Here is a 22,969-nt window from a genome sequence, read left to right on the forward strand (position 1 = left end):
TCATTTTTAATTTTTATAATTTACAACATCATGTGTAAAGCAGAGATAAAGTTAGGACTATCGAATGATTTGATTAGTTGGCAGCTGTCAGTTTTCAAGGGAGAATTTCAGTTGTTTGTGATGACTGACTTTTATATGGTGTTCTTATTTTCGTACATTTTTATTCTAATTACTTTGAAAAATTCATTTTTTTATTTTAACCTATTTTCTTTTTGTTTGTGTTAATCGACATATATTAACCAGTATATTAACGCATTTCATTTAATGTGATTATGAACGACACACCCGATATAACCCTCACATATATTCATTATTGATGTAAACAAAATGTTTTTATTGCGAAATTGTTAATAATGAAACCTCTAGCATAGAATTACAACATTGTCATCACAATCCTCACAATTAGGAACCTATATCGTATTTTCTTGGAATAATGATGGAATTTTACCTACATTTGTCAACAATCAAATGTATGTAGTCACTTATTTAATGACTATGGAATAACAATAAACGTATAATTATGTATTTGATATTGGAAATATAATATCTTACAATAATTATTTATTTTTAAGATAAAACAATATAATCTTAAGAATTCTCTTAGCGCGTTTAATTGAAATAGGTACCTATGTACCAATGTTAATTATTATTTAAGCAGCGGAGCGTGAGAAACAAATATTCCAATAACTTATGTTCGTACTATATTACTACGTAGTAGTAAAAACTGAACTACAAGATAAACAAAAAGTACATGATCATATTCATTTATACTCACAATTATATAATAAAGAGAACACTTTTTTGTTTGTAGGGTACTAAAAGCTCCGAAATTACTGAATCGAATAGAAAATTTAGTTCACTGTTGGAAAGCTTTACTATCCCTGAGTACCACAGATTATATTCTATACTTTCCCATACCCGATTGGAAGAAGTGCCCCAAGGACGCGAGTGAAAACTGCTGGAATCAGCTATTATCTTATTTATAACTTCTTAATTATAAGGCTGTAAGGAGAAATGAGACATTGAGAGCAGTGCATATTCTGTGTCTTTGTGAAAGTGGCATCATGGCTCAATTCCGATGCACTGCACTCACGTCACTTCATTTGCGTAAGAACACGATTTCGACGCACAAAATTAGTGCGGGTAAGAACACCAAAAGCATATTAAGATAGCAACAGAGAAATAATGACTTAAAAATACGATAGGTGCCCTGATAACTAATGCTAAAAGTTGGTACATTCAGTTTTTGGAACTGACAATTTATTTTCTTGAATGAAGGTGTGTATATTTAAGTAGCCTTGATGACTGGAGAGACTTAAATATATCAAGCTGAAAGTGTCTGGTCTACTAACGCTTTGCTGACTGGCAAAAAAAAAATGATCATGACATGCATTTTTAAATGTTGATCGAGTATAGAAAAGGGAACAGAAACCAATATCTTAGACGTATCATGAATGTAAGGTAAAGTATTAAATCAATATTTTAGCGAGAACATGAAATAGAATAAAAATGTTATACGTTCTATCCGAGGTAAAATAACTTGAGTATATAAAACAAAGTCGGGAAATATTTATGATTCCATTATTGTGTATGAGAGCCGCAGGTGTTAATTTGCACTGCGGCGGCGGACGACCCTCCGTACGTTTATGTAAACTTCTGTGCCGTGCAATCATTAGAGGGGAATAAGTACATCTTCTCTAACATTATGATGATACTTAAAGTGATTGAAAAAAGGCACAATTTGTCATTCCCTGTTTTTTCACTTGCGCAAGAAATATAAGTATGTTTGTCTTCTTTATGTGAGCATTGTATGTGCGGCCGTGGACGCACGGATTTTATTAACATGTCGTGCTTGTTAAATGCCAGCGGAGTATACGCACACTAAATTATTTTGCGGTTTTCTTTTTTTATAAACATTACCTTGTAAAACTTGATAAGGTCAATATTTACAGGAACCTCTGTGACATTAACACAAAAACTCATTGCTATTTTCTCAATGATTTTTTTTTGAATGTTAAAATAAATATTTTGATTGCAAAGCACTTACTTTTCGAGTCGATCGCCAAGCTTGTCGGAGAGGTGGCTGTCTTTGGGTTTGGTGAGGTCCGAGTCGTACAGGTCCCGCTTGTAACCTCTCCAGAAGGTGGGCATCATCCAGATGAACCATGTTTTTGAAAACCAATTGGCTCTCTTGTAATTGTTCGTTTTCTTCTCACGATTCTTTGGTGGCACTTTTTTGAGATCGCACGGATCTTTATTGCCACTAACCATTTTGATTTTACAATTTAAAAAAATATAAAAAATAAAGTTTGTTAATTATGTCCCCGGGCTTATAGTCCAGTCACGCAACTTCAGTTTGGTGCGAATATCGTCATTTTGTGAGTGCAGTAATAGTCGCGGTCGTAGCACGTTTGCCGGCAACTAGGCGAAACGCCTGATTAGCAACGACACGAAGCGAGCGCAAGCTGCCTCCTACTGAGTTGCGCGCGCGCAGGCGATGCGTATTAATACCTACTTAAAAGCGCTACGAATTCACGGCGCCAGCATGTAGGTTCAAGCTTTTAATGAGCGATATAATACGTTTACGTTGTTCCGGAAAATAATCTTCATACATACCGCATCATTTACAAGTTAACATAAATATACAGTATGTTGGTTTCCACTGAAATTGCATCCAATATTCATGCCTTAGTAAGAAACATAATTAATAACAGAAACGATTATTTTATGATTGAATTTCAATGTCAATGAGCTTATTTACGAATTTGAAAATATTAATTGATATAAACAATTTATAAAAATAAATAACATAGGTATTTCGGGAATGCATGGATCGAGGTACTTATTGAGTTGAAAGAGTATGCCTAGGTCTATGGTCCCACGGAATTGTGAAAATCCAAGTTCAAGTTTTAACATAAAATATTCGGAAAAACTGCATCTTTTAAAAAATACTACTAACTAAATATTAAATATTTTTAATGTGTAATGTTGTAACATCTAAAAAAAATGGTCTACGTTTTTATAGGGGTCGAAATTTTAAATTGGAGCTAGTCCAAATGGGGTATTTAATGAAAGAGCGTATTATTCATTATTTACAAATGCGTCAGGCTAAGCGTTTGTGGCTGCACAAAGTTTTATCTCAAAAGGAAGTATCTAAGCTAAACAAAGGATTTTAAGTGAAGATGGAATAAGGCTTAGACTGCTTAGAAAACATATTATTTTACGTAGTCTGCAAGATTTTAACGCGTTTGTGTCTCCTCTGATGTTCATGGCAGGCGATAATTGCTTACCATGAGATGATCTGGCTGCTCGTTAGCCCCCATTTATCGTATAAAAAATAGCTGCAAAACGCTTTAACGAGAAATCACTTACCACTTTTTGATAAATTCGTATTTTATTAGTCTTGTCTATATCTCCCCGGAAATCTTCTGGCTTCACTTTGAAAAACTGAAAATAACTTGATCAAAATAACATTACAGCAAAAAAGAAAACGCAATTAATTAAAATCTGTAAGTAATCTGTAATTAAAAGCTAAGTAGGCGCTACTGTTTCAGATTCACTTGAACTCAAGTAGCTCTCGACAGTGAACTTAGTGTGCTAGTTAGTCCGGTTCCATGGCTATCGCCTTCGTTCTGTTTCATTTCACGACTCGATGATAAAGGCCTACGAAACTTGACAAACCTGTGCCTGTACTTGTCCTACCGGTTGAAAGTTCACTGTTTCTTATTTCTCAACCATCATTCTAGGGGTAAAAAATCACTTCAAGCGCTATCAAACAGGGTCCCCGACGAAAATAGATTTAATAGCTATATTTATCAGGCTCCGCATGGAATTTGTGTTATTTCTAGTCAGAGTAAAAAGGCTGTGCGCAAGTTTTACTTGCTACTGGTGATCATTGAATGCTGAGATAGATTATTTTTATCATTTGCTTATTATGTAGTTTGGAGAAGGAAAACTACATTACATATTATAAACATTGTGTTTGGCAAAGTGTGCTCTTATTGTCAAATACAGCCCAATCCGAGAAGACAGATCGACTTTTACTTAAACATATATCTTAAGCTTATCTAAGCAGACGTGTTCAGCAAGGAACTTAACAAATTCATATTTTGATATGTAAATAAAATGCATCTGTTTGTACACAGAAAATTGCTTTACAAACCTTGATCAGTCAATTGCAAAAGTGACCACAACTGCCATAAGAGGTGAGTACAGATACGCCGACATCAGCAGAGGGCACTAGCCAAGGTCCTGTTGATGATCATGTTGCGTTATTATACCTGTTGGTAATTGATTTCTGTAATGACTAAGACGCTTCGTAAGCACAACGTTGTAAAATCAATCTTATGTCTATTTATCACACTGTGTAAACATATTCAAGTGAACTGTTTTCCTTTCTTGCCTTAAATATCTATTTATTTAACATTATAAATGTGAAAGTTTGTTTGTTTTGCTTTCACCGTTACACCACGAAGCTCATGTTATTGAAATTTGTTGTGGATGTCACTCGAACCTTGGGGAAAGACGTTACGATTCCTTCCACTTGGTTGCTTGTAGTATTTCCTTTAGGATGCTTGGAAATCTTAAAAAGGTAGATGTACTGTATAGACACGAAATACTAGATATACTAGTATTTGAGCTAATATTATAAAGTCAAGCTATGTAGCTTAATCTGCCTATATACATTTGCTTGTGTATTTGGTCAAGAAAAACTAGTCGAATTACTATCAAGTCAGATGATCCTTCTCCGTGTGAGAGGAGGCCTGTGCCAGCAGTGGGACGATAAAAAGGCTGTAACAGAACAGAACAGTCAGATGACCTTAAAATAAAATTACTTACCTACCAGACTAGATATGGCTTTTGTTGTCCGTGATGATGATGACAAATGAAAGAAATCCGGAACACTTATTGAATTTATATTAAACTCCTAAACAATTATGAAATTATTATGATTACGATAACTATGTGCTATAAAAAGAAGATTACCATTATCTGCAATATAGGGGGATTAACGAGGTTAAGCAAGAGCTGTTTTTCTAGAAAACTTTTCTATTTTTAGCTGGTTACGCCGAGGAGTGAAGAGTTACTGGTTTTTTATGTTTAGAATTATTTACAAGTAAGATGTGAGGTAAGTGAATAATGTGTCTATGTGGAGCAGTGAGAAAAGTAATCTTATAAAGTTATAATTTTTTATTTTCTTTTTATAATATGTTTTAAATATTGATACAGGGTCATTTAAAACGCCAAATAAACATAGTTAGCTATGTTTATAAAGTTAATACGGTAGCTAGACCTTGCACCACGACTACGCGTGACGTTGCAGTCTGACATTTTCCAGAAGGTACCCGCGAGCAGCGGCTGCAGAGGCGTGGTGTCTACGTCACCGGCCTCCAAGCTTATCACGTTGATCATCAAGTGTACGCTACGCATCGTCACGAGGAATGTTGTGAGACAGTTTAACAACACGGTGACGCTATTGACGGAGTAAATCAGTGTTCCGGTGGCATGTGACCGGCGTATTGAAGTGGTATTGTGGCGTGCAGTGGGGTTATCTCACCAGCCGGTAACAATGCGTCGCACACAATGCGTGGCTCTATTGACACGCCGTATGACGGCCAATGGCGCGGCAATCAGCACTCTCCCTGGCCACCGCGCCCGACGCGGCGACTCACGCACAAACGGGTTACGTATTCCAGTGTACAGAGGCCTGGCGTTAATGCTCTTCGCTGATCATTTCATTTTATTAGGTTACATAGGTTAATCTATTAATATTATATTTTATGTATCAACTTTACTATCCTTTTTATAATCTTTATTTACATAAGTAATTTCACTCCATCATGGGTCATTCAATAACGTAATGGTCTTTTTAATGATTGCGTATGCACGTTGATGACATCGTACGTTACATGAACAATTTATCGTTTTGAAAATGCAGTTTAGTCACATACTTTTTTAGGTACCTATTTTTACCTTTTCAATGAAGGACTACATATTATGGAAACATACTGCCATGTCCATCTCGTTCTATAAAAATCGAAGAACAGCTAAAACTGTCTACTGTTCGAAACTGTTTCACGTGACCCGTCTAAATTGTATGTGTTTATTTGTTTCTTATTGAGTTTTTTATGCAAATCAGTGACATGAATATTGTAAAGGTAAACAAGTTGGAATTACATCGAGGCCTTCGTAAATTGTTTTGTCTGTACGAGTGTCCGCGTTTTTGTCGGCGCGCTCAACGCCGACTTGCACGCTCTCGTGTATTGATATGATACTTACAATCGAACTGGAAAAAACCGAGACCCAGTATTGGTACTTGTTCATTCTCATATAACGGATCTTCATGTTGATTAATTTTTGCCCTCGATTGTTAAGTTAATCCAATTGGTAATTCGGAGTGCGCCGACTATATTGCCGTTTTTATGGAATACAGCCGAGTGCATAATGTTATGTATGTAAGAATATCTGTATGAAAATAAGCCAGCAATTATTACCGCATTCAAGTTATGAAACCTGGATAGAACTGTGATAAGTATACATAATATGTTGCAAATGTATCATCTATTTAGGATAATGTTTAAACGCATTAACTTCTGTCGTCTGTTTTAGTAGGAACTAATTTGAAACACTATTCTGAGTCGGCGTGACTCGTGCTACTTCCCATTAAATTATTATTAGTAGGACTTACAATGTAAGTACCAAATCTTCGTCACCTTTTAAATGAGTTTTTAATTAATATTAAATTCCCCTTTTTATGCATTTTCTTTTTCTAGATTTTGACCATAATGAATATTTAATGATAGAATAATCATTTCATTGATTTAGGTTGTCTGATTGATTTAGGCACGTGCTTCTATTATGATTTTCACCACAAACCATTCAGTCATTAGTCATAACTTACGTGCCAAATTCTCAACTACCTATTTATAGAACATACATTTTATTATTAAGTATTGTTTGTTTTTTATTGCCAACTTAAAGTTACATTGCTGTGTATAAAAAGTTATTTTGGTACGGTTCTGCAATTTTATATATTTATAGCTGGAACCTAATTTTAATTACATACTGCATTTGAAGGAAGTATTTTTTATGACTGGGTTTTGTATTCAGCTTTTTAGGAACCCAAGTTCAATTGAAAATAGTTTTTGTAATAATGTGAAGTTAATTATATCTCCGACCGAAAACCCAGATTTTTCGTCGAGATAATAACTACCTATGACACACTATAACTCTGATATTAAACAAGTTTATTTAGTCAATGGCATTCCAAAGCAACAATATCATGTAGGTACTGATTCCGTAATTTTTCGTCTAGATAACCTAGTACCATATTTTTTTGCAGCTAAATACATTCTCAATATTGTGCCAGATTGATGTATAATAGGCAGCAGCACGTATTTCTGGTCACATAGGAACAATAGCACCAGTGGCGGTATTATTACTTACGTACTTATTTATAAAACCGGAACCATATGTCCGCATGTTTTCCTTGCACTTCGCTGGTTAATTTAATTTAAATGCCTCAAGTCTTAGCCATCTTGCTACTTACAGCAGCTATGTGATTAAAAACGCATCTCGGAGTCGTGTGACTTGGCTGCAGTCTAGTTTTTCTATTTTAGATGCAACTAGTACTGGATACAGGTAAATGCTGTACATGGCATGGTGACTGCGCTAAATATAGCATCAATGTAGTTAATGCTGCGTACTTGGAAGGCAAGGACCGTTAGCGGCGGGAGCCGGGCGGCGGCGCCGGCGCCGGCGACGGGGTGCAATCACTCTTTCTCGTTTTATCTTCAGCCCACGGTGCATTGTGCTCGAATGCACGTAATGGTGAATCACCTGTATAATATTTTGTAATGATGAGAATTTATTCAGATAATCGTCGTGTGTAACGAACGTTGACAATCCTTTCTTAGTACTCTGGGACATTTTCGACGTTGTGCCTAGTACCTAACCGGCGTCATACTTACCTACCTATATATTTTCTACTAAGTATGAGTAGGTACTTTTTTTCAACTCTACGCTTTTGACGAGAATTATACTCAATGTTTTTGAAACCACTAAAATCATTCATTTTTTAGTACTTGGTCTTTAAAAAAATATTGTTTTTTTAATATTGCCTGACTATGAAGGCTTTTTGTCAGTGTTCTTTATTTATTAAGTAATTCAAGGTACTTGGATATTATTCCTTGAGAAGGCAAGAACATAAAGTATATTGTTCTATCTCCGAGGCAAGGGAGTGACACATTATTATGGTAGAAACTTATGCGTAAACCATTATGAAAGGCTGGAATGTCCTCAGAAGAACTAAAACGAAAATAAAAACTATGCAAGTCAAGCACATCAAGTTTGTCACTGTCAAGAGAATTTTGAAATAAAATATTTGTAAAATTTAAAATGTTATTTACCTAAAACCTAAATTTTATTAATCACACGCAGTAAATCAAATGCAATAAAAATACAGTTTAATTTGCAATGGGAACAAAGCCAGAACACACATATAGTAAGGGATATAGAAAAGATAGTAAAAAGGGAACTGAACCGGTATGTTTAATGTTCTTATTTTATGTCTAGATATTAGTATATATTGATAGTGTAATACTACCGAGAAAGATGCTACCGTGGATAAACCAGAAGCTATTAAAGGGAGTTAATCTGTGCATGATAAGCTTCTAAAGTACCTGACATAAGGATGCGGGCAACTGCTGCTTTCCAACGAAGTAGATAGTTGTAGTTTATAGTTATTGCGTTGATGCATTTTTTACAAATGCCTGGTTTTTGTTGTAAAAAGTTACAAAGTAAACTGATGTCATAAACCCCTGTCTATAGGTGACTGGAGAAGTTTTTGAATACGTAGGGTGTAGTATTCTTAAGCAGTTAAATTCGGTTGATTGTTTATGATCGTGTCCATTCCGCTCCGCTTTGGTGGAGTTTACAAGTCGGCATACAAAAGCGCTCACGAAGTTTAAATCTGAAAATCTTTTAAGAAACGTCGAAGTTTTGAAAGTCGACGCATTTCAAGAAGCATTATAAACGGAATATTAAACGACATGCAGAGAGTAAATCAAATGCCTTCCACGCCATGCAAACTTATCAGGATAAAAAAGGTGAGACCAATACATTAGTCATTTGTTTAGCGTATCATATCGATACGCTAAGATATCGACAGATTAAGCGAGATGACGACATTTTGCTCATAATTACACGCTGAAACGAAATAAAGCAGTGTTCATTACGTACATAGCTATAGATATTTAATTCTTGAGAATTTTTATTATGTTAGTACATCAGATTTCCTACGATCTGTAGATATCCACGTATAAATATTTATTAACCCACATTAATAGAGGTAAATAGCAATATCGATAAGACTTCCTACACTTGAGAGCATGTCAGAGGTTTGCTTTAAATTTTGGGGATCTTTTTTTACGGCTGACTACGAAATAAAGTGGGCTTTTTCTCTCTATTGCGATAATACCGTAAAGCAAACTAAAAAAGCTGATAATCTTTTTATAATTTATTTACTGCAATTAAATTAAAATTATTTATAGGAAGAGAGACCTGGCAGTGCAAGGAAGAGAGATACCTCAGAACCGCGAAAAGCGATTCCAGTGAATAATCCGACCTCTATGACCACTCTGATCATTTGGAACATTTCCAAAGCACTGGAATTGAATCCCTATATGGACCTTAAGGTATCTTATCATGTTATGAACTTCAACTGTACCTATCTAAAATAAGTTAGGTATACAATCGACGTTTCATTATCACACCCCTTGTTTCTTATTTAAATAAGTAGTTACAGTACACATAAAGTGTCCTCTAATAATTGAATGAATTCTGCACTTGAATTGCATTTCAGCAATAACGTTACTTGAATTAATTTTGGTAAGGTACACTATGTAATAGCGGGTGATATAAGCTGTAGTGCGGCTAAGGGAATTAGGTAATTGCCAATGGAAGCAGATGAAAAATATCTAGTTAGTTACAGCCTTTTTATCGTCCCACTGCTGGGCACAGGCCTCCTCTCACTCGGAGAAGGATTGAGCATTAATCACCACGCTTGCTCAATGCGAATTGGTTTTCTGACTTCATTCTTCGATTTCAGACTTCATAGTCCAGGTTTCCTCGAGATGTTTTCTCTTGAGATGTTTTGAGAAACATTTTGTGAAATACATATATGTAAATTCAGGGAGCGATAGAGGCAGCGAAGCAGCGGCTGGACAGCGAGGACCGCGACCTCAGCACGGTGAGCTCGCAGCACCCGGAGCAACAGCATCTGGTGTGCGCGTTGCTGGCGTGGCAGCAGCTTGGCCATGAGGATGCTGACAGTCTTTACAGGTACAGGCTCTTTATAGACGGATAACTGACGCTTGAATATTAATTTGTCTGTGGTTACCATATTTCAAAGTTAATTTATGTCCATGTTTAAGATTCATAGAACCCAAGAGAGACGCCTTGACCACTCCCTGTGCTGACACATGTATAGGAAAATCAGACAATCTCCAAAAACTGTTAGATCCTGGAATAATACATGAATCGTTTAAGTCGACGAACGTTGCACGAGACCCTACGGCTCCGCGGTGTCCTAGTGCTACGGTCCGTGGAAGTTTTGGGTCGCACACTACTGGACCAGTTGTCAAGTTACCAGTGGAGACGAAGCTCATCATGCGGATAGACAACCAAGCACCACCGCAGCGGCCGCAATCATCTAAATGTCCGAGAGCACCAGAAAAAGAGACATTGAGTAAAATTGAAGCAGTAAGTACATAGTAGTAGCGTATCGATTGAAAGTGGGAAAGAAAATTGGCAGCTAATTAGGCAAATTACAATAACTGAAGACTTCACTTTTTTACTTTTAGTAGACTTCAATATTAATTTACAATAAAACATCTATATTTCTTAATAATGATTCACACTTTCTTGACTCTACATTACACTACTTATCAAGCAATTTTGCAAGGATTTGTGTGTTTATAGGCATGTTGTTTGGATACTGAATGCGTGGAACGGCTAGCTGCACTAGACGCAGCTACGAACGAGTTGCGGTCCCGCGCCAATAAGTTGGCACGACGAGAGGCTGAGAGAGTCGAGCTCTTGGAGCGCGCCGAAGCTGCCTGGAGAGATCTCGAAATAGGCTACCAGAGGCGACTTGCACTGGCCGAAGAAAAAGAAGAAGACCTTAATAGACAAGTTTGTATAATACTAAAAAAATATAATTTAAATTCACAACACTCTATTTCTTTCAACTGTCACAAATCTTCCAGATACAAAGATTAATAGCAGAAAGGAACGATTTCAAGGCGACGTGTAACAGTTTGGCTCTTGATCTCAAAGACAGGGGTGATAGCGTAGAGAAGGCGCGGACAAATCTTGTGAACTTGGAGAAGCAAGTGTGTGAACGTGCGTACCTCAAGATGCGCCTCAGCGAGGAGACGGCGAAGGGCGAAGCCAACGTGGCGGAGCAACAGTGCAAGGCGGCGCAGTACGAGCGAGACCTTCAGGTGATCACTTCACCACATTAACATTCGTCTAGATACTCGAATTTGTTTTGTTGATAAGCGGCGATGAGGTAACCGTTTGAGTTCATGTAAGTAAATAAACACAAAATTTATGCATTGAATTAATTTTATTTGATTGTCTCCTTGTATCTACTGTGAATGCGACATCGATGATTTAACGTATTCACCTCTGACTACATACGTGGCATAAAATCTTAAAGTTTCCATAGACATGCATCAAATAAATTACAAATAATTATGTTTGTTTTAGTTTAAAGAGGATCAAGCTCGGCGCAAGTTGGCGTCCATACAAAACGAGGCTGATTCGGCGCGAGCGCTGACGTGTGAAGCGGAGCGAGCGATGCGCGCGGAACTCAGCGGGCTGCGCGAGCAAATAGCGCAGGTTTCTAAAGAGTTGCTCGAAGAAGACGAGCTCAATGTACGGATTAAGGAAGAGGTAGGACACGTTCTTTATGACTATGACGTACTTATGACGTAAACAGAAACTTTTAAATTAAAATGTAAACGATAATAATTATTCTGTAAAAGCACTAATCTACAGTATTACAGAAAGAGAAACTTAAATGACCATATAATGTTTTTGATAATAATATTTACATATATATATATATATATATATATATAGATAAATAAATATTTACTTTTTGAAATATAAATAAATTCACAAAAGCAACGATAAATGTAAAATATAGTGAGATGGGACGTGATTTTCTTTGGTGGCGTGTTTTAATTTAGATAAACGCCTGATTGAATTATAACTACAACGTAGGGTAGCCTGGTTTTTGATTGCAATTGCAATGCGGGCTTTGATATGCAACTTAGTGTTTTTATGTTTTGTATGTGCTTCAAATAAACGACTACGTACTTATTCAAATAGAATATTCCACTATGATGATGTATCATGTGCATGACGTATATCAATGATAGGTAGGTACTAAATATTTTCCAACGGGATGCATGCCTTAAAGTAAAATACGTTGACGAAAACTGATGAAACATTACAGCTTTTTCTAAAATACTGAAAATCTAAAAAAATACTTTTAGATACTCTGGAAGTCTTTGTGCAGGGGTGGGTTCTGTGTTTGTTTCGCCACCAACTACTTACTAAAGCGATGTCAATATAAAGTAGCCTATAACCTTCGATACATAGACTATGCAACACTAAAATATTTTTTTCTTTACATATGACACACGAAAACTTTACACAAGACACATTTCAACAATCAACAAGCATCTACTTCAAAAGGAAAAAAAGGTAAATAGGTAGGGGCCTTTCTTTTCTAACAGTGGTGGTTATAAAGTTTTTGGCAGACTACGTAAAGTCGCAATCGTTAGTTTGCCAACATCAGCAAAAAGCCTCAGGGCTGAGATTCCACACCTTAGCTATCAATCAAGTAGAGTGGTTTTTGTTATACTTTTACGTGTCTATCTTCATATGCATAGGAGAAACACTTTTAAATATGAAGGTTGTTCCTATGCATAATAGAAGCTGCCATCAGCGCTCTTACCGACCAGTGAGAGCTACTCCGTGTAACCGGATAGAAAGTAGCTTTCTTCGAAGAGATACACAGAGAAAGAGATTAGCGCGTTCAGAGAATCAGAATCTTCAGCTTCATTTAGAATAGGTATATTAGTAGATCTTTTGTCACAGGAAAATCTTAAAAAAAGCAAACTTACCTAAACGTAAATCTCCATTTCATGATTCTAGATTCATTTGCCTATTGGGTAACGGACCAACCTCTCAAGTATGAGGGCGCGGGTTCCATCCCAGGTCAGGCAAGTACCAATACAACTTTTCTAAGTTTGTATGTACTTTCTAAGTATATCTTCGACACCATTGGCTGTGTTTCGGATGGCACGTTAAACTGTAGGTCCCAACTGTCATTGAACATCCTTGGCAGTCGTTAAGGGTAATCAGAAGCCAGTAACTCTGACACCAGTCTAACCAAGGGGTATCGGGTTGCCTGGGTAACGGTTGAGGAGGTCAGATAGGCAGTCGTTTCTTGTAAAGCACCGGTACTCAGCTGAATCCGGTTAGACTGGAAGCCGACCCCAACATAGTTGGGAAAAGGCTCGGAGGATGATGAGATTCATTTTCGCAAGAAAAGCTAGGAGGTGCAAAATTAATCTTCCGTTAACAATTGGCATCAGATACTTAGCGTGGATATTTCCAGTCTTGCATTATGCTGCTGAACAGAACCAGTGTTTTATATTGTGCAGATTATAATAAAAATATACCAGATTTAAGTGCAGTACAAATAAATTATGTTTTCTATGATTTCATTCAAATGACTACGAAAATGTTGCTTTATAGTAAGTCATAGACGAGTAGGTATATCTATTTCACCACCACCCTAAGGTAGACTGGTAGAGAACGCCTAAGGCGTAAAGTCCAACGTTGTACAATGTGCAAAAAGTATTTTAAATAAAATAAATAAATATATCCATTGCACAGGGTTCCTTCACTGACCCCCTTATCTTGATTAAATGCTGGCCTTTATTGGATTTTTACTTTTTAGACAATCGATTATAGCGTATTTAAAATGATAACACAAGCACCTACCTACAAGTTAATCTAAGAATAATTTGATAATGTTTAGTTTTATGTTTGCTATTTTATTTGTTGACCTTGAGGGTTTATTTTTCATATTCAATCAATCTGCTTCTGTACTTATTTAGACATAACAGACAGACACGAGAATACAAGATAACATCGTTTATGTAATAGCAGTTATATAGTAATTGATTGCTTAATAAAATAAAAGTAAACATTTTTCTATTGGTTAAATAGCATCCTTAACACCTTCGGAAGTCGAAACCACAGTCATAAATCCGGAGGAACTGGGACGGATGGCGTAGCAAATAGATCATTGACAAACAATTGTGTGTGCACTCGAGTTTATCAAATTGTTCACGAGTTTGATCAAGATAGCTGTCCTCAGGGACAGGAAGCAAAATATATTGTGGAATGTTTTGTTTGATAAAACGCTGTTCCTATACTACTATCCTATACAATATCAGAACAGTGCAGCTATCTTTAGATATCATTATAATTTGGTATGAACAGGTGTGATTTGTGAATCCGTTTTCAAAAATTGTACCTATTGCTCTTTGGATATGCATTGTAATACCTACCATTTCTGGAATTCAAGATACTTCACTACCACACTGGCTACTTTATTACTAGTGTTACATTGGTATTTCGATTGGGCCCTTACCTACTACAGATACATTACATTGTACATACAGGACAAATGGGACAAAAGGGTGTAATAGTACGAGATTTACAAATAGGGAGTGCTGATTATAAAGAATCAGATTATTAGTCATCCGTTCGTATACAGCTACTAATTTATTATTGATTAACCTTGTTGTTGATAAGTAAATTTCAGATTAGATTTGAAAATTGAACGCGAAGCATGATTTTACATTTATGAACAGTCGTGAACCGTCTTAAATTTATCTAATTAGTTATTATTTTATAGTTATATTACAGTTAATAGTATTTTTTAAAAGTGGGCTGGTGAAGCTAGACCCACAGAGAGCGCGTGATTTGTGTTTATAGTCCGTCACCCTTCAGGCGCTCGTGTCCGTTGCCCATATGACGAGAGTCCCGCTTAGGTAGGTACTACCAGGCTGGCGAAACATTTACAAAATATTGTACTATCTACGAAATAATTGCATCAAACCACTAAACAAATAAAGAAAAAATTGTTAGTTACCCTAAGGGTGCGTTTGGCATGGGCGAATTAATGCGAAGGCGATGCGAAGCAATGCAAAGCAAAGTCAAATATGGACGAATATTTCGAAATATATCGACTGTTTGCTGTCTTCACGTTCGCATACAAATCGCTCACATAGGAGGCACACAAAATATCTGAAATAGTTTTTTTTATAACAATTTATTTGCATCTACTAGTGTACTTGGTAACAATGTAATGGAATGGTCGCTTCGAATAGATATGAAAAAGGAAATAACGCAGGCGTATCTGTGAACAATGCTAGTTTTATCATTAAATGACATAAATTAAAGGTGTAAAATATTATCAGCGAGTAGATAAAGAAGAAAATACTCATGCTTACTCTATATAATTTATTAGCTTGTACCTATAGAAATCTTTTGAATAAACACCATGACATATTCTGTTCCAAATCGATTCTTTCTTTAAATTCTTTGGCTCGAAATCTAAAAATATGTATGTAGTAGCTTCGATGTGCATCGTAACTTGAGTTACGGAAAATAAAACAGACCACTATAGGCTTACTATCTTTGAAAAAAATATGTTTCTGGCGTACAGTCCTAAATATTGTTTAAACGTGTTATATTAGAAGAAAAAAAACAAGAAATAACTGCTTTTTAGGTGAGGTTTAACTACAAGTATGACATTTCAATTTCAATAAAGGATGATGATGCGCTACAATGGAATATACATATAGACAAAGTATGCAATAAACTAAACCAATACTCTTATGCTCTGCATATGTTAAATAAAACGGCAAACCGAAAAACAGTATTAATGGCGTATCATGGTTTAGTAGCGTCGACTTTGAGGTACGGAATTATGTTTTGGGGAAACGCAACGGGTAAAGAAATGGTGTTTAAGTGTCAAAAAAGGTGCATTAGAGCTATCTGCAATCTAAAATCTACCGACAGTTGCTACATGCATTTTAAGAATTTAAAAATATTAACAATGCCCTCACTATACATTTACGAAACAAGCATGTTTGTAAAAAATAATTTAAATAAATTTGACCAAGTAACCAGTCAACGTCGTTGTGATAAATTACATTTAATAAGATCTAAGACAACATTTTATAAAAACAGTATTTTTGCAATGGCTCCAAAAATTTATAACAAACTTCCAAAAAGTATAAGAACTGAACAGAATATTAGTATTTTTAAACGTAGATTAAGTACATTTCTAATAGATAAGGCATATTACTCAGTTGAAATATTTCTAAATGATAAAATAGAAACACTATGATTTTATAATGTTTAAACTCAATAGGATTAAAATTATTTGTACACCAATTCCATTTGGTAGAACATAGAGCTCTGACATGTTTAATTTTAAGACCTTTCTGTATACCTATGCTCACAAATAAATACATTGAATTGAATTGAATTGAATTGATGAATACTCCAGACCGTTTTCGGTCACAGTCGCACTGTTATTTGAATATAGTGAACTTAATTTAAATAAATAGGTACAAAAAGACTATCAGCAACGTTATTAATAAACAAATCTATAAATAAAGTCATAATTCTGATAAATATAAGGTTTTCAGTGAACAGGTAGCAAATTGGCTAAATAAGTGATCCATCACAAAACTATGAATTCATCATTACTTGCAAGCTTACTCATTCCAGCATGAAATGTTACGTCGAGAGAAAATGGAAATAATAGAAGACTTGGACGGATGCAAGGTCATGTGCGACGGTAGGATGCAGGGTCGGGTCGACGAGCTGATGAGGAAGAAAGAAATGCTGAACGGCGTGAAGGAACAAGTGCTGGAATGCCGGTGCAAGCTGCCAGTTGACGCGTCGGTGGAAGCGAAGCGCACGCCCTCCCTGGCAGCTATGTGCCGGTGTGCACCTGAAGACAAACTGCTGGTAAAGTATAATGCAACACTTCAAAGTAAAGTCATACTTGACAGTTCCATAGGTATCGTGAAAATCAAATCGAGTTACTTGGTTATCGTTCATTGCTCCAATACTTTAGTTCCAATACCTTTTGCATTATGAGATTAGTTAAACTGGATAGAAGAAAACAATTCATTCTCAAAAAGGGACCGCATAAACGTGAATATAAATTGTACACTGTGTACCTATATCCCAGGCACCTAATGCTACACACTACTAATATGTTAATTTGGCACTTCATTTTATAATTTACATTTTTGAAGTTAATATATATTGATATTGATATTTTCTAGTTACGCCGTTATCTATCAATCAATCAGCAATTCAATGTATTATTTTCTTTGGCAAATTATTGATATCATCATGATGCGCTTTAATATATGGTATGAGTAACAAGATTCACGTGCGAGTCACGATACTCAATTCAATTAAGCCTGACATCACTACATAAATGACTCTGTTACCCGGAGTTTTGGGTAGTTTGCGGCCAAAAAGCCAAAAATATTACTTAGGTATGCACTCATTTTACAGGAAGCATGTTCGTGCACGTCGTTGCGAGGCAAGCTACTTTCCAACCTCCTGGCAGACTTGTTTGGAGGGCTCCAGGCAGAGTTGGGTGGATCGGGATCACAAATGCCTTGTCAATTGCTCAAGTGCCTCGAAGACAAACACAACTGGGATCGCGCTAGTGTTATCAAGACCAATTTAAGGAATTTCTTTTCGAAATTGTTAATGGGTGAACTTGATATTGCTATCGCAACTTCTATAGAAAACTATCATGCAAAGGTAAAATATTCCAGGAACCTTACAATGATGTGATTTTATTAATGTTCATGTACTAAAAGAGGACATATTTGTCTGATTCAAGTTCGTTTGTTTAAATTAGTGGGTTGGAGCTTCATGTGCTGATGTAGCGAAGTTGACACCTGATCCAGATGACGACCTCAAAGAGGGATGGCAACAACGGGCACTTGAGAAACGTGCTCAAAAGATGGCAACACAACTGGCCGAACAGCTGTTCCAGGAGCGAGCTGAACAACTCGCGCAGCGGGCTAAAGAAATCGTAACATCAGGCCCGCCGCCGTGTGAATGTAAACCGCAGACTTGCTGCGATCGAGACACCCGTAAGTGCATTTTAAATACTTACTTACAACATTAAATTATTTTTGGCATGGGCATTTTTTGTTCCCGGAAACTTTCCATTAATGTTAAATTCCTCAACTGCTAATATTTGATTTGGTATCTAATCACAGTGTTGTAATAATTTTATGACTAAAGCGGCAGTGTTCCCGTGCCTGATGCCACCAAACTCACCATTTGGTGCTGGATCGCTATTCACCGGTCGGCAATCGGGTGATACGACGACACCAGCAATTTGGAAGCGCACGATTCAAGACGTTACGCAACTACGACATCAAATTGAAGATCTTAAAAAGGTAAAGTTTTCTTTAGCAAAATCGCGGCGTCTACATAATGCATCGTCATTACTGGTTAACTTTTTTATTTTATGTTTCATTGGTTTAGATCGCAGTACAGAAAATGGTATGGTAATGTTTAATCCAGGAATTTTCTTTATTCCAGGATTCTATAAAAAAACAAGATTTAAAGCTCATGGAACAGAAAATTTATAAAATTGTCAAACAAGCTTCGGTAGGTTGTCACATGTTTCAAAATCACGAAGTGGTTACATTGTTTTACTTGTAACTGTTACTACAATAAAAATTACAAATTGTTTATTTTTTCAAGGTAATAGAAAATGATGATTCTATTGATAAAGACTTACAAGGAGAACATACGAAAAAAATATCGAAAGTTATTAAAAGAGACGAATCACCGAAGAGTTTTATTCATAACCGGTTAACAAGTAATAAAAAGAAGACCTTAGATTTACAAAAAAGGACTTCTATTTACGAAAAACCGACTAAACAAAGTAAAAGACAAACTCACGGGCAGTCGTACGCTGTTAACCTGTGTTTGTGCGGAATACAAAAAAACGGTAAAACTTTACAGAGTCCTATAACAAATAGCGAAGGAAAATCTTCATGGAAGCAGAAACCTCTCAAAGATATTATACCACAAAATTCTGTAATAAAACACACAAAGCCTATCAATATAAATGTAACATCTCCTGAAGTGGATGACAACAGCAGCAAAGTATCAGAACCCTGTAATAGCAATTGCAAATGCTTTCATAAACTGCCATCAAATACTTCGATAGATAAACTTTTAGAGACATTAACTAAATGGAAATGTGACTTGGGTGATCCTGCAGAAAGATATTTAAGAAATATTAAGAGTAGTTTTAGTAAATATTCAAAAACGGCAATCAAAGAATCAATGCGAATAAGCAATCAAAATGATTCTAAAATTAATTTATCAATATCTACAGAAAGCAATAAAGAGGAAATACACGAAAGCAATATTCATAAAAATAGTCAAATTGAGACAGATAAAAAACAGAAGTTATTTAAACAACCAGCTGCAACAGAATCTGAATACATGGGCGCTGTTTATTTAGATAAAAGTAATGAAAACTTTTGTAAATGTATACCTAATATTAATTATAGTAAGGAGAACAATAACGAAAAACACGAGAACGGTGACAATAATAGTACATTTAAATGTATAAATACAAACGCTTGTGAATGTAAAATATATCAACAAATGCAAAAAGATCACAAAAGGTCTCAGACAGAAGAATTGTACAAAATTGAAATAAAATCCAATCACTGCCAAGTCATAGAAACAAAAGATATTCCAGATACTAACAATCGAAGATCAGATATTAATAATGTTACCCAAGAGACGGAATTACTTCCCAGTAGCTGTGAGTATTATATAAAATTTTTGGGTGTTACTTTAGACGATTTAAGTTCGGGTAACAAAACAAAAAAAATGATAAACGAATTTGAACATCATCCTGAAAACGTGCTCGTTACCGAAGACCAAAATATACACCACCAAAGAAGGCTTCCTAAGTCTGAAGCATTGAATTCGTTTACAAAACCTAAGTTGGCTAATGGAAGAAATGGAAAAAGCGAAAGTACTAAATGTGAATGTACTGCAAAATTTGAAGAGTTCAAAAGTTTTATGACTCAATTTTTTAACAATAAATTAAATGACAATACACATACGAACGAATGTCTTGATTCACCAAGTTTTAAATATACAGAGAACACAATAGAGTCATGTGTTTGCTGCAATAGTGTTAATGGAGAGGATTCTGCAGATTTAGAAGTCAATGCTTTTCATTTATTGGAGGACCATCTCAAAGGAAAGTTGGAAGAGTTTAAATCATTTTCTTGTAAGGCTACATGCATACCCCCAGAAGAAGAACAAAGGCTATTTTCTGCAATTCTCCAAAGAGTTAAACAAGTAATTTCAGATTGTGCTAATGAAATGAAATGTACTTGCCCCGGAGATCCACCTAGTAATGGTAGTTGGAATAGAGCCTATGGGCTTCTACAAGAGTATTTGAAGATTAAAATAAAACGTGTACAATGTTTATGTGTCTTAAATGACAAAAATAAAGATGTTGTATTACCAAATATTTTAGAGAAAGTATGCAACTTAATTGAAAGTGATTTCCAGCGTTTAAAAGATATATGTAAATGTAAAAATCCTACTGAGTTGCACAGAAAATGTGTACATATTGAAGACGTAACATTAAATGCTAAAGAATTACCCGAAAAGGACACGAATATTACTTATAATAATGTTGAAGTTCAAAACTTTCCTAGGATAAGAAAATTATCAAAACAAAACTCAAACAACTCTATGATTATAACGGAAAACATATCGTCTCAAGTACCTCCTAATTTGGGAATGGAAGCTAAATCTTGTGATGTTATAAAACCAGATACTAGAAATGCACAAACTACTGAAGCAGACAATACTGTAATAAACAGCAAATCAAATGGAGTTATGTACAATAAGTGCGATTGCTGTGAGATCACAGATAAAGCCACATTTCGCGAATTCTCAGATATGTTTGGAAATAAGGAAGTTTTAGTTAATCTTTATGCAGATGACATAATTAGAATGAAGGAGACGAATCTCGATACAGGAATAACTAATAGTGATCAAAAGGAGTCTGAGAACCATTTTGCTAAAGGAGAAAACAGTACAAATCATACACCAAGGAGAGAAATAAATGAACGTGATGAGCATAACTCTGCAGTGAACGATCAGACTGGTCGAATACCTTATATTGGTTACACGGTGGATTGTAGTTGCGATAAAACATTAGGATCTTGCGTCTGCATGAAGTCAGTCGTTCAGGCTAATAATGATAATATTGATAATCTTTGGAAAGGATATCTCGTTAACCATGACAACCATCAGAAATATTCGTACATTATGCACGGGAGTCCAAACGTAAATAGTGATGTCGTCGTTAACGGCCTTGCACACTCTGGCGAAATGCTCGATAATAGTCCAAAAACATCATTACTAGATGTTGATACATACACATGTGAATGTGAAATAAATGTGGAAAATGAAGACGATTTAGTTTTAAAATATTCTTTGGACAATAAGAATTCAACAAATCATAATAATGCATTTGACGGGAGCAGTGTGGGCACGTCTTTGACAAATAGTGAAACTCCATTTGAATGGTATCAGTCCTCTATACCATTAAATTCCGAAAGAGAGAATGCTATTAAGCTTGCCAATTCTATTTATTTCCCAGAGCCACCTGTGGACACTTACATGAAACCGCCTCTTGCTAACCTTGTTATAGACAAAAAAACTGCCACCGCGGCCCAAAATTGTGAATGCGATAAAGTCCCTATTTGCCACGTTAAAATGTTGGTCGAGAACATAGAAAAGAATTTAATGGAATCCAAGTGCACTTGTGATTCTTTGATTTCAAAAGTGTGTCCAGTGCATTCCAAAAGGGTGTGCTAGATCAATTTCAGTTACCACTGTATGTACAAAGTAAAGATTTAATACATATTATGTTCAAGAATGCATTTGATACTGATAGCACCGAACGTACGATGTCTGCTTTTTTATATATATTTTATGATTGATCTGTACTAATGAATATAACAATATTTTGCTGGTGCATTTACCTGTGTTCAAACATCTTTTCACCTAATTATAGTAGATGCGTAAGTTGATGTTTAGTTCGCAGACGAAAGGGGACTTATTGGTTTCATTCGGATGCATGAACTTATTTCTCTAGGATGCGTGTGACACCGCAGGCGGAAGCTAGTATTTTATTCACTAACACGTTTTTGTCAACAGTCAACTTGTAATGCAATCAAAGGTAACTAAGTTTACCATCTCCTAAGGATCGTAGCGTCATGAAAATTGGCAACTAGGTACCTATATGTTAGGCAAGTTTGCCCGTTCTGATGAAAGTACAATAAAATGGTAGGTACTGTCGAACTGATCTGACGATAGAGCTGGAAGATATTAATTACTTAATTGGAACTTCATGATAGAACATAATATCAAAACTATGTTTTGACTTGTTTGAAAAGTCTTGTAATTAACTTTGACCATGATTAGGCGTGCATTTATGTGTTTTTTTTTATATTATTTTATTTTATAAATAATCTCGAAATTTGTATTATCCATTTCTTAGGTATAGGTCGCCTATGCCCTTTCTCGGACAGATTATCTGTGTACTTTTGCATTTATGTTATTAGATAGTTAGTAATGATTGAATGAAGCTACAGTAGCTCAGTACTTGCCTAGCCTTGCTGCACAAATTAATCCAATTTTAGCACAAATTACAATGATACTTTGACTGATGATTACGGTAAGAAGAATGTAGAATTTCATTTTTATT

The 22,969-nt window shown here is 35.6% G+C and overlaps 2 protein-coding genes across 3 annotated transcripts in view; one reads left to right on the top strand and one right to left on the bottom strand.

The window, feature by feature from the left end:
- Positions 1-2,509, bottom strand: part of LOC110380708 (ATP-binding cassette sub-family C member 4) — a 32,858-nt gene extending 30,349 nt beyond the window's left edge. The window contains exon 1 of one of the 2 annotated variants that reach the window (XM_064034761.1): positions 2,048-2,509. In XM_064034761.1, the coding sequence (XP_063890831.1) occupies positions 2,048-2,271 (224 nt within the window). In that variant the 5' untranslated portion in view covers positions 2,272-2,509. The remainder of the gene's footprint in view (positions 1-2,047) is intronic. The other variant, XM_021340830.3, reaches the window with a different exon arrangement.
- A 5,854-nt stretch (positions 2,510-8,363) lies between these two features.
- On the top strand, positions 8,364-22,284 carry LOC110370601 (uncharacterized). Its single transcript, NM_001418627.1, is given in 14 exon segments — positions 8,364-8,544; positions 8,988-9,107; positions 9,552-9,695; positions 10,193-10,341; positions 10,434-10,761; positions 10,981-11,193; positions 11,268-11,504; positions 11,773-11,958; positions 16,894-17,136; positions 17,698-17,952; positions 18,053-18,290; positions 18,445-18,602; positions 18,748-18,816; positions 18,913-22,284. Coding segments are annotated over 14 exon segments (5,574 nt in total). The 5' UTR covers positions 8,364-8,475; the 3' UTR covers positions 22,078-22,284.
- The last annotated feature ends 685 nt before the right edge of the window (positions 22,285-22,969 follow it).

Source organism: Helicoverpa armigera, chromosome 5 (genome assembly GCF_030705265.1).
Source record: "Helicoverpa armigera isolate CAAS_96S chromosome 5, ASM3070526v1, whole genome shotgun sequence".
NCBI classification, from domain to species: Eukaryota; Metazoa; Arthropoda; class Insecta; order Lepidoptera; family Noctuidae; genus Helicoverpa; species Helicoverpa armigera.